At 52.2% G+C, this 15445-nt stretch overlaps 5 protein-coding genes across 5 annotated transcripts; 3 read left to right on the top strand and 2 right to left on the bottom strand.

Annotated features, from left to right (window-relative positions):
* Nucleotides 1–580: 580 nt before the first annotated feature.
* On the top strand, nucleotides 581–1805 carry CC1G_02611 (hypothetical protein; the record flags this gene model as incomplete). Its single annotated transcript, XM_001840096.2, has 3 exons — nucleotides 581–612; nucleotides 670–1117; nucleotides 1168–1805. Exons 1-3 carry the CDS (start codon nucleotides 598–600, stop codon nucleotides 1803–1805), a joined length of 1101 nt encoding a protein of 366 aa, XP_001840148.1. The 5' UTR covers nucleotides 581–597.
* Nucleotides 1806–3924: 2119 nt separating this feature from the next.
* CC1G_02610 (hypothetical protein) lies at nucleotides 3925–4533 on the bottom strand (the record flags this gene model as incomplete). The annotated part of the gene is made up of 2 exons (XM_001840095.1): nucleotides 3925–3945; nucleotides 3997–4533. 2 exons carry the CDS (start codon nucleotides 4531–4533, stop codon nucleotides 3925–3927), a joined length of 558 nt encoding a protein of 185 aa, XP_001840147.1.
* A 1153-nt stretch (nucleotides 4534–5686) lies between these two features.
* CC1G_02609 (other/FunK1 protein kinase) lies at nucleotides 5687–7729 on the top strand (the record flags this gene model as incomplete). The annotated part of the gene is made up of 7 exons (XM_001840094.2): nucleotides 5687–5711; nucleotides 5766–5832; nucleotides 5895–5972; nucleotides 6031–6604; nucleotides 6662–6733; nucleotides 6789–6872; nucleotides 6935–7729. 7 exons carry the CDS (start codon nucleotides 5687–5689, stop codon nucleotides 7727–7729), a joined length of 1695 nt encoding a protein of 564 aa, XP_001840146.2.
* A 1694-nt stretch (nucleotides 7730–9423) lies between these two features.
* CC1G_02608 (other/FunK1 protein kinase) lies at nucleotides 9424–12270 on the top strand (the record flags this gene model as incomplete). Its single annotated transcript, XM_001840093.2, has 6 exons — nucleotides 9424–9948; nucleotides 10004–10075; nucleotides 10130–10150; nucleotides 10204–11098; nucleotides 11152–11321; nucleotides 11374–12270. The coding sequence occupies 6 exons, from the start codon at nucleotides 9424–9426 to the stop codon at nucleotides 12268–12270; spliced, it is 2580 nt and encodes an 859-aa protein (XP_001840145.2).
* Nucleotides 12271–13011: 741 nt separating this feature from the next.
* On the bottom strand, nucleotides 13012–14899 carry CC1G_02607 (hypothetical protein; the record flags this gene model as incomplete). Its single annotated transcript, XM_001840092.2, has 2 exons — nucleotides 13728–14899; nucleotides 13012–13676 (listed from the first exon to the last, which is right to left on the bottom strand). The coding sequence occupies exons 1-2, from the start codon at nucleotides 14746–14748 to the stop codon at nucleotides 13012–13014; spliced, it is 1686 nt and encodes a 561-aa protein (XP_001840144.2). The 5' UTR covers nucleotides 14749–14899.
* Nucleotides 14900–15445: the final 546 nt, after the last annotated feature.

The following is a 15445-nucleotide window of genomic DNA, read 5'->3' as shown; positions in this document are numbered from 1 at the left end:
CGGGGACGGGCGCTTATCGGGCGCTCGCTTCCAAGTTCAGAGTTGCCATAATCTTCAATATCTAGGAGTTTTGAGAGATTGAATATACCGGCTCATGGAAACCTTCTGATATTCCCTCGATGGTACTTATGTTCCATCTTGACAACTTTTTATACTTCGGGATTTTAAGCACCCCTCTGTACGAAGACTAAATGGCAAGCTCATGTCATAAACCATTGACAGATGTCGTTTGGCATGTTTCGCGCATCTCATATGAGAGTTCTGTGCTATTCCGTGGCCCTGATTGGCCCCCTTCGGCCAACTCCTCCCCTCGGGACAGATATTCCACCGGTTCCTTGTGGGGTCACTGCGTTCGTTTAGACGCTGCCAGAGCAATCTGCGTTTTCTCAGAGTACCTCGCACTATTACTGCTGTATATTGTCCTTCATTGAAGCCTTCAACTTCCTCGCCTTTCCGAACCTCACCCAGCTGCTCAGCGCCCCAGTGAAGTTCCAAAGAGGAAGGTGCTTAGTCAGCCGGCCTTTTACAGAACCAGCCAAACCGATGCAACTTGACCAGGTACACACCGCACAGAACAGCATAAACAGCTAGAAACCCATGCCAGACGCAAAGGTGAGTCTGTATGGCTCTTTGGAACTCAAAAAGATACTGACTTGGCCGTTTAAATAGGTCAATATCGCCAGTAACAAACTAGCCATGTCTCGGGCACTCGGGGCTGCGTTTCTCAACCACCAGGTCGAGCAGCTCGAGAAATCCGTGACTGGGACAGGCTCAGGAAACTGGAGAGATCGTCGAAATGGCCAGACAAATGGCCATGTTGCTTCTAACTCACCAAGGCGGGGTCCGAACTCACCCGGCGCCAAAGTGGCCCCCACAAGAAAGAGGGGCGAAGCTCCTGTTGCAACCACACCCGGGACCAGAGATAAAGCCAATCAGAGGGAGGCTGAGCAGCGCAGGATGACCAGCGTGAGCCCTACAGCTAGGAAGAGGGCGGACGAAGAAGCAAAGGACGCCGACGTTGTGGTTGTGGACGCCAGCGTCCTTGTTCACGCACTTTACAAGGTCAAAAAGTGGTGCAGGGAGGGAAGGGAAGAGATCGTTATTGTTCCTCTTGAAGGTAAGTAAATTCCCATTACGACTGTGGATTTCTCTCTAATTGATATCTAGCCCTCAACACTCTGGATCTCTTGAAGAAAGGGAACAGTTCGCTCGCCCAGCGCGCCCGTGCCGCCTCTCGCATTCTCGAAGCCCAGGTCGGAACAAACCCTCGCATCCGGGTTCAACGGGACGACGCTTTCGTCTTGTGGGACACTATTCCCGTCAAAGAAGCCACCACCTGCCCGGAATGGGTCCGACGAGTCATTTGCTGTGCTAAATGGGAGTCTGAACACGTCAACGAGGAACTGAGCGGCGCCGCGCCCAAGAATCCCAAAATGGTGTTGGCTGTGCTCTCCTCGTCCCCGAACGTATCCCCTCAAACGACGACGATGCGACTCGAGAGTGACTCCCCAGTTCCGCTTCCAGCCCCGAATCCACACCATCACAACAAACACGAGCCTAGGTCGTCTGGATCTCTCGTCTCAGCCTGGGCTAGTCGTGCCGGCATTCAGCTCCTCGAGGTGGAGCCTACCATGCCAGGCCGCGGTGCAGTCGAGGACGACGATCGAGCGAGACGTCGCCGCCCTTCGGGCAACGCACTAGTCGAACGTCCCCCTGCTGTGATGACCATGATGGAGATGGTAGCTCAGCCCAGCAAGACCGTCCGTCTCCTGGCCCGCGGCGAGAAGCTTGACCCAGATTCTTAACTCAGGACCGATCGGTACGCCAATCCCACTTTAGGATCGTCGACCATGCTGACCTCCACGCTACAGGCAACCAATTGCAACTCTTAGAGCATGTCTCGATAACGTTGGCCCATGTTCCGGTCTCCTGGCGCCCGTCGACAGCCGACACGGCGTGGAGGCTTCTTCGCATGGCCAGTTAAAGCAAGTGTTGACGGTCATGGATGGCCAGGAACACAAGCAGGTCTGTACAAGGTCCCCGGATACCACTTTCAATCTTCACCGCTTCGATCGTGAACGCTTATCCATTGGTTTCCTCTCAACATTTCTCTTGTGTTCCTTTTAGCTCCATCCTAGCAGGCTTGTCCACACCCCTGTCCCACCATCCCGCGACGGTTTTCATCACTGCTGCTTTACTTCTTTCGTTTCATTCAATAGGATGTATTGGCGAAGGGTCTCTGCATTGGGTACTCTGACGACGTTTCTGCGTTGCTCCCTTTCGTATCAGAACCTCGCAATCCATTCATCCTGGAACGATGTCTCCCCATCTCTCCCTTCCTTGTCATTTATCAATGCTTTCTTGCTTATCAGTCTCATGTCTCTATCCACTATGTATGATCACGTCTTCGATACCTCTCCATGCTCTTTCAGCGTTTGCCTACGACTGGGTAGTTTTGTCCCGTCTTTATGAACTACCTATGGACTACTGTGGCTCGAGATTTGTACCTCGTATGTTTCTAAGTAGTGCAGTGAATTCCTATCGCGATTTTGCAATGCGTGGAGCGTCTGCATTATTTGGTTTGAAAGCCTTTGATAAACAGAAATCGTAATCGTCCAATCGTCGTCGAGAACGTTGAGACAGTCTCCCTTCGACGGCGATAGGCGAAACCTCCAGATAGCGGAATCTCCTACACATCTTAGCAGAGCGGGGCTCATCTTGAATCAGTGAGTTTACTGAAGCATTTATGCCTTCCGTCTGAGGGCTAATCTGTCACCATACCAGATAATGGAGCGAGGAACTTTGCGCTGTCTATTCCTGGAGATGCTACCTCATGAAATCCTATTGGAAATTGTGACGCTGGCGTCTGCCTATTCCCAGAACACCTACCGCAGCCTCCTATTGAGCTGTAGACTCCTGTGCAACCTAACTCGATACCCCTGTCTGCCACACGTGCCCATCAGGATCGGTGCCCATGGATTGACGTCCTTCCATGACTCCTTCACCAGCAATCCCAGCCTAGCACAGCAGGTGAACCATTTATGGATCACCGGTCGCTCTGAGAAAGTGGCTAACGCTGTAGCGCCATGCGTCAACCTTGTATCTCTCGCGTGTTCGAGCTATGTGCTCGTTTCATTGCTCATGACGTACTCGCTGACCTCCCCATGCAACAACGTCGGGCTGCTTGGTCCAGGGGAAATACGACACCGGCGTCTTCGAGAGCTCACGCTGTTCGACAACTGGGACTGTTGGTCCTATATAGCGCAGGCTAATTGTGGAACCGGGCTTCAGCTCTGTCGCCAAATTACCCATCTCCGCGTGCACGATACCCTTGCCCCCGATTTCCCGACCAAGGCGTTCCCGTCGTTGACCCATTTCTCGTCGTCCACGAGGCCTCTCAGTATATTCTTCACGAGGGAAATGGAGATTCTTTCGAAATTGGAGAGGGTGGTCGAGATTGTGAATTGCACGTACTTTTGGAAGGCATCGGAGCCTGACGAGAGGACGCAGGATCTGGCAAAGAACATGGACAATCGGGTGCGCTTTTTGTATTTTGGTCAAGACGAACCGGCGGAATTTGAGCTGTGGTGTGGAAGAGTGCGGGGAGAAGAATCGATTTGGACAAGGAAGAGAAGGTTACAAATGTTAACGTGAACAACGTGCCCATGACATGTATTGTCATTGCTTCAACTTTTGTCCTTACCTGGTCTCTGCGAAACTGTTTACTTGTTTGCATTCCTTCAGTATTAACCCATTCAATTTCCCCCCGGCATTTCATTACGATACTATTGTACAAGCGACGCACAGCGCGCTCTCGAGCATAATCATAGTAGTCCATAGTAGTAGTGGCATAATAAAGGTCATACAGTCCGTGATGATTGCGACATAAAGGTCATCATAAAGCATAGACGAGGGGGATCCTCGCTACAATTTGGCCTTCAAAAACTGAACCAAGCAATTAGTTGAGGGCTGAACGACGACCGATGACCGGCGTACCTTTGAACGAGGACCAAATTGAAACGACTTGGGCCTTTGATTCTTGATCCCAAGATCCTTGATATAATCTTCAAGGAGCAAAATAAGTCGCTGGTTTTCACGCGCAATATCGTCTTCGCTCCGAGTCAATGTAACCTCCTCGAGAGCGGTCTGCGGAACTATAGAGATAATCGATGTTTCCTCCTCGTCGTCGTCCGAGTCGTCGCTGAAATATGATCGTCCATCCCCTTCTCGTTTCTGACTGTCGAACGAAGAGTCGAACTCGTCGTCGTCATCGAGGGATTCACTCGGACATTCGGAAAAGTCGATTTCGCTCATCAGAGGTGCATCCTTGTGACCGACAATAATCTGCCAGGCGAGAAGCTCGTCTGCCTGCTCTGGAAACAGGTCGACCCAGGCGACGGGCTTTCTGGAGATTGTTTCTACCGGCTGGGGCGATTTGGGTATTACCTCCAGGTTGGAATCGTAGGTGATAGGCTTGTCGTTGAGATAGATAACGGGAAATTCTGGGACGACGGGGGTGTTTGGGAAGGACATGTGGGTCGGGTGGCAACTAGTAGTAGTCGATCTCTGAGAGGATGATTTCCAGGAGGTTGGTGAAGCCAGGAGGTTGAAGAAGCCACAGAGCAGCGAGAGGACGGTATTTATGAGGTCCCAGAATTGTGGAAACGGGCGCGATGGTGGGGGCATAATGGATGGGACTCGTATGGGTATGGCCACAGTAATCGAGGAGCGCGATTTAAGTCCATTGTATCCTCCGCCGTCGCCAGGTTACAGGTCAATGCCACAGCGGCTGCGGGGTGGATTGTCTGCGAGCTTGGACCACCAGCCAAGAAGACGTCGCGTAGCCATTTTGAAGGGTGCAGTGATAGTGGCCTGCTGTGAAACATAGTGTTGGAATGTGAGGCCTTGAGGCCTTGAGGCCCCATCGTACAATAGTAACCACTTAGAAGATCTGGTCAGGGTAACTTTGGCTGTCACGGTCAAGCTGACGATTGAATCGTGCTCCCCGACTCGGTTTTTGCCGTGGGCATATCAACTCCGCCTTACATAAATGCGAGCGCTTGAACCTCTTTGGTCCGTGTGGCAGCAGCGACACTGCGGTTGAAGCATAGAGCACCTACACAAATTTGGTCTCGTCCCTCCGGCACAGTGCAGCTTCATAGAGCATGTCGGATAAGAATGTGATGGTATTTTTGACGGTGTTCACTCCACCATGCCGAACTTGGCAGTTTGAACTTTGGCCCATTAGGAGCTCTTACCGCGCGTGATGATGTTCTCTTCGTTCAAGTTAAACGACTACTGTCGCTCCCCACTTGTTCGTTTTCACCACTTGTTCGTTTTGATAGTGATGGGCCATCGTTTTTTCTCTACTCCGCTGCGTAAGAGCCAATGGGTATGTACACGCCTTTCAGTTGATGGCTCCTGATGGATGTGATGGCACTGAATTTTCCTCCCGTTCGTTTTCACCCATTCCCCTTCGTTTTTCGTGGCTTAAAGTGCATTATCATGCTTAGAATTACTGAAAATGTCGGTATACCAAGTTATGAGGCGAAAGGCGCAGCGGAAACGGAGAAAACGAACATGTGGTGAAAACGAACAAGTGGGGAGCGACAGTAGTACCATTAGCGGAACTTCAGAGTTCAATCACTAGAAAGGTATGCGATCACATGCAGCCATTTCGGCCACTATGCACGCTCCGGACCGTCATCCTGGTTCGTGCGGCGTGCCCCAGCGGATCGTTGCCTCGTTCCCAGTTCTGACTTTAGCTGCAACAGCCATGTCGGACAGCGAAGGCGAAGCTACACAATCCGCCCTGTCTTCCCCAACCAACAGGTACGTGGTTTCTGCGCCTTCCAGGGCTCACTAATAACACAGATCCTCACCGACTTCGGCAGCAATGGTAATTTAACAGATTCAAATGTCGAGTATGATGGTTATGACTCGGACGTCGACTTCCTCCCTTGGACGGAATTGTGGGTGTTCCACAATCCAAGCCTTCGCTGTCGGTTTTACTGATTGACAATGTACCAGTGGCTGTCCACTCTCGGAGGAGACAAGGCGGCTGAGATATCGGGAAGGAGTGAATGAGCGAATTGGGGTGGCGATGATCGACGAGACATTCGTGTGCCCCTTCGAGCCTTTCTTCGCCCACTACTTCCCGCCTGTTCCTGATTCCGTGAACCTCGACTCAGTGGTGGAGGCCCTAGCGGGAGAGGGGCTCCTCTTAAAGACCCGCGATACGCAGTCCTACCGGTTTTTTGGGTTTGAAGAGGGGTTCGGTGTAGAGCGGGATGACGCCGACGAGCATCAACGGGAGGAGAGGTGGTTTGCTTTTGCTCCTTTGGCAGCCATAGGCGATGCCGTGCGAGCGATCCTGAAGGACATGGGGGCCAGGGTCAACCCGTTTCGGATTGCGCTGTGCTCCAAGCCATGGATAAAAGGGGACCCCTGGCCTTGGAAAAGCATGGCGTATAGGGTTGACGGCTGCATGGTCTCTGCGAGATTGGATTTCGATGGGGCTATCCCCCAGCCTGGTAGAGAGCTCTGTTCGACGGATTTAGTCGTTCCTATAGTGCTCAGGACATGTCACGATGACGCTGCTTCGGTGAGTAGACTTCAGTTTCTCTCCTCAGCTCGAACAGCTTCTCATCGAATATTGTAGAATAACCTTCAACTTGTCGTTTCCGCTAATCATATCTTCAACGAAGATGCTCGACGAACATTCGTTTACGGTGTAGGTCCGTCCGTAGTTGTCGTGCTGGAACCTTGTCTGACGCAGCCCGTGCTAGATCTCTGTCGAAGGCCAATACGCGTCCGTTTGGTATTTCTCTCGCTCCCATTCTATGAAAGCGAGGCGCTTCAATTTTGTCAAGGTCAGTCGTGAATGCTCAATGCTGGAAATGAGAGCATTGTACTGATACAAAATGCATTACAGAAGCCTGAATCGCTTATTAAGGTCCTGGTGTCGCTTTTCTGTGCAACGGAAGAGCAAGTTGGATTCGACCCACGCATTACGCTCATCGCCGGCCGTGAGCACCAAGACCGAGCGTACCTGTACGAACTGCCACCTCATGAACCGACGGGACTCGAGCCTGAATTCTACATGGCGACACCCTTACTTGACGACAATCGCCTGCCTCACCTAGCTGACTCGGCGACCCGAGTTTGGAGGGTCGTTCAGGTTGCATCTGAAAGGGTGCTGGATCCAGTCCCGGGTGCGAAAGAGCTCGTTCTGAAGGACGCATGGATCGATATAAAGGCTGAAACAGAGTATGATATCCAACAAAAGCTTTTTCACGACATCCATGCTTTTGCTGCTGGCGACTGGCGCTCTCATCCTCTTCTGGTGGACTTCCCGGACAGCAATAAGAACGAATTTGGCGAGGCTCTCGCCAACTTTGAAAATTACTTCTGTGTCATTCAGCAGCACCATATCGGCAGTCGAAGCAAAGGGTTCCTACCAATGGCGCCTGGAGTAGTTGTTGATAAGCCCGATTGGAGGCTATTCTTTGACGACAAGCCCGGTTCTGTAGAGAGTGGATCATCCTGGCCTGGGTATGGTGATGACGAGACCACATCAACACTTTGTAGGCTGTTCAGATATCAACGACGATGTTTTTATATCCTCCAAAATGAATGTCAACGGCTGGACGAACTTCCGTCGTTGGGTGATGTCCTGGACGTCGCTTCCCAAACCTGGCACGGTAGGTCTCATGCTGGTCCACTGTAATGTGTCGCTGAGCTGTACTTTTATGTACTTTTAGCCTTGATGATGATGTTCTGCTCGGGATGGATTCATAGAGACACAGCTGCAGGTAATATACTGGCCCTGCAGGAAGCGGACGGACGCTGGCAAGTCAAGCTCTCTGACCTGGAATACGCCACCAGGTTTCCTCCAGCTGAAGGTCTTGTCCAATCGCAAAGTCGTGCGTTTATAGCTTCCATTTTCATTCCCTTCCCATGCTCACTTTCAACTCTACTTTCAGGGAACACCAATATTCATGGCTACCGAGCTATCCCACGATTTATACCATTACATGCCTCCAGTTCCTCAGAAACTAGAATCAATCGAAATCGAAAACGAGGACGAGTCCGACCCCCCTCGGACCCTGTCTCCCGACTTAACCGATATACAGGTCACACAGAATCTACAACATGACCTTGAGTCGCTGTGGTGGGTCATGTTGTGGATGGTATCTGTGCGATTCGGGCGAAACAGCTATTCCGACTACGTCGCCGATACACTTTTCATCGACACCAATGAAGCACGTCGAAATCGAGTTCGGCGCTTCAGACACGGTCTTGATCGGATAATTTGGCATTCTATTCCCCAGTCAGCTGTTCCTTTGGCAAATGCCTTGAACGACCTTCGTTCGGTTCTCCTTCAGGAATATATCGAGCGACATCCTCGTGATGCTTTCGATTACAGCAAGTATAGTTACGCTTGTGCTTACTTTATCAGATTCTTCAGACGCGTGAATGTAGCTGGGGATGTGTGGAGATCCCTTTCTGTGGATCAGAGGTCGTGGTAACTTAGAGAGTTTGTATGTCACGTCTTATGAATCCGAGTCTCATCTTGACACGCCAGCTGATTATTCAATACACCTCGGACGGGTTCTATACGTGCTATACGCCCATAGAGTCCCTGTATATGGTGGCGACGTCGTGCTTTACGACTATGGAGCGTGGCTCGAGCTGAAACGCCTTGAGATGCACTGTACCGTCATTTCTATCAGCTGGACACAGGTCAAGACAAATTCAGGATTTCGACACACAGGGCACCGACCGATAGTCCGGACGAAATTGAATAGTTGAATGATGATACTGTTAGACCTGGGTAGCGCCTCTCACTTTACTTTTGCACTTCGACAAATGGTCGACAGAACAGAGGCCCTGACCGCTGAGCGACAGTGAACGCTAGTGAAATTTGAATCCTTGGGCTGGGCGCTAAATAAGATCACGTGGGGAACAGGGTCACGTGACCGAATCTACGTGGGAGTCGCCAAGGTCATCAGTGACAGTGTTGAAAGTGCGATGTCAAGGCTTCACTTGAACCACAACCACAGTCAAACGGTTTTTTTATTTTTATTTTTTTGCCGCCGTCTCAGGAGGCAACGAAGCGGTCGGCTGAAGGAACGTTGCTGAGGGAAGGTACGTTGGCCGCCCAAATTCTAGTTCGAAAACGGCTGATAATCTTGTCTTGTAAATCAGTGTTTGCACCCTTCTGGAGAAGAACAGAAGAAGGGTTCTCCAATGGCAGCGACCCCTGGGCGGGTTGTCGCGGTAAATCCGTATGTCTGAATCTCTTGTGATGCTGTCGATTCCCCTAACAATGTCACCGACAGCGACGGGACACCACGGATTGACCACGGGCATGCAGGAACTGCGAACCAGACAGACCAGCGACCAAAGATTGGAGCGGCCATGACCTATGAGACACTAAAATGCTCTCACGAAACATTTGTCGAGAAGTACTGGCCACCACTTCGCGAACGGAGCCGTTTCGAAGAAATCATTTCCGAACTAAAGAATGATGGAGTCCTCGTTCACATACCAGAGGGAGATGTGTGGCGGTTCAAATGGTGTCCGAATACACCCTCGGACGCAAGGCGGAGGTATGATCAACGCAAGCGAAGGGGGGAACGTGTTCCCGCTAATCCTCCGGATGAAAAAACACTCTTCGATGGAATTGGCGATTTTGGCCTTGCCATTCTCACAGTTTTGAAGCGCTTGGGTATCAAAGTAAACTCCTCCCGCATTGCGTCCTGTCCCGACACACATCTCGATTCCGAGATCTGGGGCGCAAACTTCAGGATCGACTCCTGTACCACAAAGGTGGATTTCAAAGTTAAAGACGGGCGGCTCATTCTCGGTGAGGGCAAGCGCCTCCATGTCACAGACATCCTTGTGCCCATGGAGTTCAAGATTTCCCGGAAGGATCAACGTTCCGTGAGTCCTCTTCGCTTCCTTCACTCCTGCATGTTGTTTAACGACTCCTCTCAAGAATCGGTTACAAATCGCTTCCGCTGCCAACCACATAATGAACGACGATGTACGGCGAATGTTTATCCTTGGTGTAAGTTTTCGCTCATATTGTACGGGTGATGTCTCATCATCTATTCCGTTTCAGATAACCATCGAGGACTCGCAGGTGTCGCTCTGGTACTTCTCTCGCTCTCATTCCATAGTGGCGGATTCATTCAGCTTTATCCGCGTAACGTCACTCTTACCTTTTTCGCTGCGCCGATTCTGAACTCTTTGCAGGAGCCGTATCGCTTTGTGGAACTACTAGTGGCACTTTTCTGTGCCTCTGACAAGGATCTCGGTTTAGATCCTCACATCGAACTCTTTGGCGAACCGGGATCGAAGAAATATCTTTACGAACTTCCACCAAACGCCACCAGACCGGAATCCCAATATTTCTTGACCGAAGCAATTGTCGACGAGTACCGCTCCCACCGGATCGCGGGACGTTCAACGCGGGTGTGGAAGGTCGTACAAGTAACCTCGAAGGAAGACTTGACCCCAATACCCGGTGCAAAGCCAGTAATCTTGAAAGACGCCTGGATCAACGAGGACGCTGACACGGAGGAGGACATTCAGGAGAAGCTATTCCGTGACATCGACACTTTCGTCGCTGGCGATTGGCGGTCTAATCCTTTATTGAAACACTTCCCTGAACCCGCTCTGGAAGCCTTCGGCGAAGTCGTCAAGAACTACAGGGATTACTTCTCTCCTATCGCTCAGGGTCACTCGGGGAAAGCCAGCAAATCAGTTGTGAGCGATGCCAATCCTGTCCCCCGTGACTTCTTCCTTGAGCCGGAGAAGATGGAAAACCAGAAATCCAACTCGTCTTCACGCACAGGTTCCGTGAACCCATCCGTCTCCCATCCCTCAGGTTCCCGCTCCTCGACCCTAACCGTACCCACTGCTACTGTCTCCGGAAGTATGCACTCTGCCGCATCTAACAGGGAACCACCTCGAAGGAAATTCACGAGCAAACGTCGCTGTTTCTTCATTTACCAGTACCTGTGCCAGCGCATTAGCGATCTCCCTACCCTTGCGGACGCATTGGAAGTCCTTCGTCAGGCGCATCTTGGTGAGTCTCCAATGATTTTTTCGAGATTGAGACTGACTGTTATCGCCCGATAGCCCTCATGCTTATGTTCTGTGCTCGTTGGATCCATCGTGACATTAGTCATGGTAACATTCTGGCGTTCCAGAACGCTGATGGCTCCTGGCGAGTCAAGGTGTCTGATTTGGAGTATGCCAAGATGTTTCCGCCCCCAGACGGGTACCAGGCGGGCACAGACCCGAAGACGGTATGGTCCCATCTGCAATCCTCGCCCCTGTATCCGCCTGATGGTTTTCTAGGGAACGCCCTTTTTCATGGCTTATGAGCTCCAAAAGGGCTTGTCACTTTATTCGCCAGCCTCCAGTGGGGAGCCGCCACCGATTGGAACGAGGTCCCCAAGTGGATCCCGAGAATACCCCGTTATCCACAACTATCAGCACGACGTGGAATCTCTGTGGTGGATGGCGCTCTGGCTCGTAATGATGCGGACCGATCACCAGGATTCTTACTACATCGGCCTGAGAATATTCCAGGGCTCATTGACCCCGTCGCCAGAGAGAGAGATGTATGTCCTCAAGGGCCTCCCTGAAGGCCTTCGACAACAACTGCACCCCTCTGCCCGCTGTCTTTTCGACCTGCTTCAAGAATGGTTGACCCTGATGTTTCTTGCCTACCAAAGACGATCGCCAGCTCAACTTTCGGATCCCGAGTCTTACGCCTACGGTTGTGCCACCCCGATCCAGCTCTTCGCTCACCTCAAGGAACATATTCCCGCATTGGCAACAATCGAGCTCAAGGATCCGTCGTGGATGGAAGGTACCGATATCCCTGATGCCGAAGCCTCCAAACCACGTCGAGTTCAACCGCCCCGCCGCTCCACGAGACTCGCCGACAAGTCCCGTAGCGGTAGCCAGAGCGGTGCCGGTAGCAGGAGTGCAGGTAGCCGGAGTGCTGACCGTGTCACCGCGGGCAGCAGGAGTGGAGGCACTAGGAGCGCCGACCGTGCCAGCGCAGGAAGTGGGAGTGCTGACCGTGTCACCACACGCAGCAGGAGTGCAGGCAGCAGTAGCGCTGACCGCGCCACCACAGGCAGTAGTAGGAGTGCAGAACAGAACAGCAGTCGCCACAGGAGTGCGAATCCGCGCAGCACCGGTAGCAGGAGCAACACTCGGATCCATTCCATTCCTGAAGAGTGATAGAACGCTCGTTCCCATCAACCCCCAAATCATTTTTTGTGTTTACTTATTTCTAAGCTCGCTTCCGCTATCCATCTTTCGCTATCATCTTGCTTTCGTGTTTTGTTTTTTTGTTGGTTGGCTTTCTTTTGCCATCGTTACCCGCTCTCTTCAGAATATTGCCCATCAATAATAATAGTTAAGTCCCGTAACAATAGCATCTAGTATCGTTGAATTGGACCTTCAATTATGATCCTCTGCTCAATCATCGGCATCTCTGCCGCCCTTGCTGAATGTCCATCTCGAGTCGCAACCTGTCAAAGAAGCTACAATTGACACAGAAGGGATCGACATCCCAGTGATAATTCTTAGTCTATGACAAGTAATCCATCATGATCCAAAAAAACGAATGAATTGCGAAAGTATGCGACGAGAGGATATGAGTGTTTTACAAGGGGTCTATGAAAAAGGAATGCTGGGCGCCCAGCGCAAATATAGGTAAATGTACATACAACGATGCGGTCGTAGCTTTTCGTTAACTTATGCAAAGATAGCATACTTAGATAGCGTGGTCGTGACTTGTGAAAGCAATCGTGAAAAAATCGTAACAAAATGTGCAAAAGGATGCGTCGTGAAATGCGTCGATAGCAATCCAAGTCCGAGTTCTGAGTTCCGAGTCCGAGTTTGCCATGTCAGGAGGGTGGGTGGGTTGTCGTCGAGCGAGAATCTTCTTCATACTCCCCTCAAAACTCCCTTCAAAACCTAAAATTTCCACCAGTCAAAGCTGAAGAAACGTCGCACAGGCGCAATCGTGGATTTATATACCTGGCGATATGACCGGACCTGTCCCACAACCACACCAATTCCAACCACCACGCATGCACCGACGAACCAGGCTGTGTTGGCGATGAGCCCGTAGGCACCAGAAGTCGCGTTGGTATCTGTCGTGGCGACCGTGCTGGGACCTCGCAAGTCGAAGTGGTTGACGACTTCGCGGGGCTTGTTGGCGGCGTCGGCGTCGGATGAGGTGGAGGCGTTGCCGTTGGCGGTGGGGAGACCTTTGCCCTGCTCGGCCGCGTTGAGGTTGGGGCTGGGCACCTCGATCGGGAGGGCGGAGGCGGGGGTGGTGTCGACGGAAAGCTTGGAACGTGGGCTAGAGGGCGGTTGACTTCCCTGAGACGAAGAGGCAGCAACCTCGGGGGCCACAGAAGTCTGAACAGGTTCCGGTGCTGAGACAATTGGCTCTGGCATTGAAACGACTTCGTGGACGACAACTGGGGCGGGCTCCTCAGGCTCCTCGGCGGTAGTGCTCGAGGCTGCGAGAGGTGACGATGCGACGGGCTTGTCGTCTGAGGTGATCTGGATCGACACGGGCGCGTTCTCGTCGCGTGCAGTCAAAGGAGACTCGATGATGGGGCTGAGTTCGGCTGTGTAACATAATCAGTAAATCAGTCATCTGGAGAAGGAAATGGACATACCAAACTCGGAACGAAGGTGGCTGGCGGTGAGGTGGGTTCTCGACAAGACAGTGACATCGAGGGGAGGAAGCTTAACCTCGACCGGGGACTCCGGCTCGACGATAGCAGGAACAACGAGGATATCGTCGACCTTGGATGGAACGGGATCCTCCTCGATGACCTCCTTGGCCTTATCATCGACGACGGGCGAGGATTCGGCATCGACATGTTCCCAATCGAGACCAGTTGTCGAGGCTGCGAGCTGGAGCTCTTGAGCAGTCGGCTTCTCCTCTTCGGTCGAGGCCGCTTCCTTCGTCTCCTCCGTCGGCTTGGGCTCAGGGTCTTCAGGGTCCTTGGCGACCACAGCGTCGGGTTCGGGAGTGGGTTGGGGAGCGGGCTCTGCAGGTGTCTCCGTGGGCTCCTGTGGCGCTGAGGCCTGCTGCTCGGTGGATGAGGCGGCCTCTAGAGTTGCCGAGCCGACAGGGGGAGGTGTTGCGGTCTGTTCTGCGGCGGCCGAGTCGGCAGCCTGGATGCTCTGAGGTTCAGAGACAGCCTCTGCACCACCCTCGACCGACTTGGTAGCCGACGTCGCAGAGGCAACGGAAAGCTTCGAGGTTGTTCGCTTGAGGGCTCCCTTCACCGTCTTCCTGACGCTCCACGTGCGCTTGCCCTTGTCGTCGTGTGACTCGGCAAAAGGGTCGAAATCCGATGCCTTATCACTGGTTGTCTGAGTTGAGGGAACGATGGAGACGCTGGCGGAGCGACCGTGGCGCGATGGCCTGGCGAGGTCGAGGGATACACGTCGAATGGAAGGAGTCTTTCGTGGGGAGGCGGGTGTCGAAGTGGTGCCTGTTGGAGGGGTCGTGGTTGATGCCGCGGTGGAGTCGAGGGACTGTCGAACAGAAGAGTCGCCGGATGGTTCGCTGGCAGTGGCACCGATCGAATGCCTAGAGTTTCGACGGAGAGCGCCCTTGAGCTTGGTGAGGCTGAAGGATCGTTCGGGCTTGTTGGCGGGCCCAGGAGTAGAAGGGGTGGAACTCATCGTAGCTAAACCAGCAGCTGGACGATCGAGGGTGGATAGATAAAAGTGTAAAGGTTAGAAAGAGATGGAAATGGCGTGGATGTCACAAAGCCGGTTGTGAGGAGGATGTGGTTGGAGGGTGAGTTGTGTTGGACTCGAGATGAAAATCGAGTCTGTTATCAAGGGAAAAACCAGGAGGCTGCCTCGTTGTCGTGACTCGTGCGCAAGCCGCAAAAACTCGTGTATTGTCCTGAAATGAGGTAAATCGTTCATTACCGATGTCAAGATCAGCTGGCTGCCTCGTGTTCGCCTGACATCACAATTCTGGAAGTTCCACAGAAAACGTGTTGTTTGGGCTCTCAGAATAGAGTTTCAGGCGTTCCGAATCAAAGAACGGCCCCTTGACATCGTAGCTCGTGTTTCTTGAAACTCGCGGTGGGCATTCGGTGGACAGACGCAGTGGATGGAGGACAGCCTTGGGACGCACACTGACCCCGGCGGAGCCTCCCTTTTTGGAAAGAACAAACAAATATCATTTACCAAGACTTTTCTGAATCCACATCGTGTAGACCCGGACCGAACAGCAAACACAAGGGAGGAGATTGGCTGGCATTGTGGTCGAGTCAGAGAATAAGAATAAAAGAAGTGCATTGTCTGTGATTATGCCTTGTTTCCTAGTTTTGAGCGGTGTGTTTGGCTTGTATAGTCCAGATCACCG

The sequence above is a fragment of the Coprinopsis cinerea genome (genome assembly GCF_000182895.1).
Source record: "Coprinopsis cinerea okayama7#130 chromosome 4 map unlocalized cont3.4, whole genome shotgun sequence".
Taxonomy (NCBI): domain Eukaryota; kingdom Fungi; phylum Basidiomycota; class Agaricomycetes; order Agaricales; family Psathyrellaceae; genus Coprinopsis; species Coprinopsis cinerea.
The sequence above is the reverse complement of the archived record's forward strand: the minus strand, read 5'-3'. Positions and strand labels throughout refer to the sequence as shown.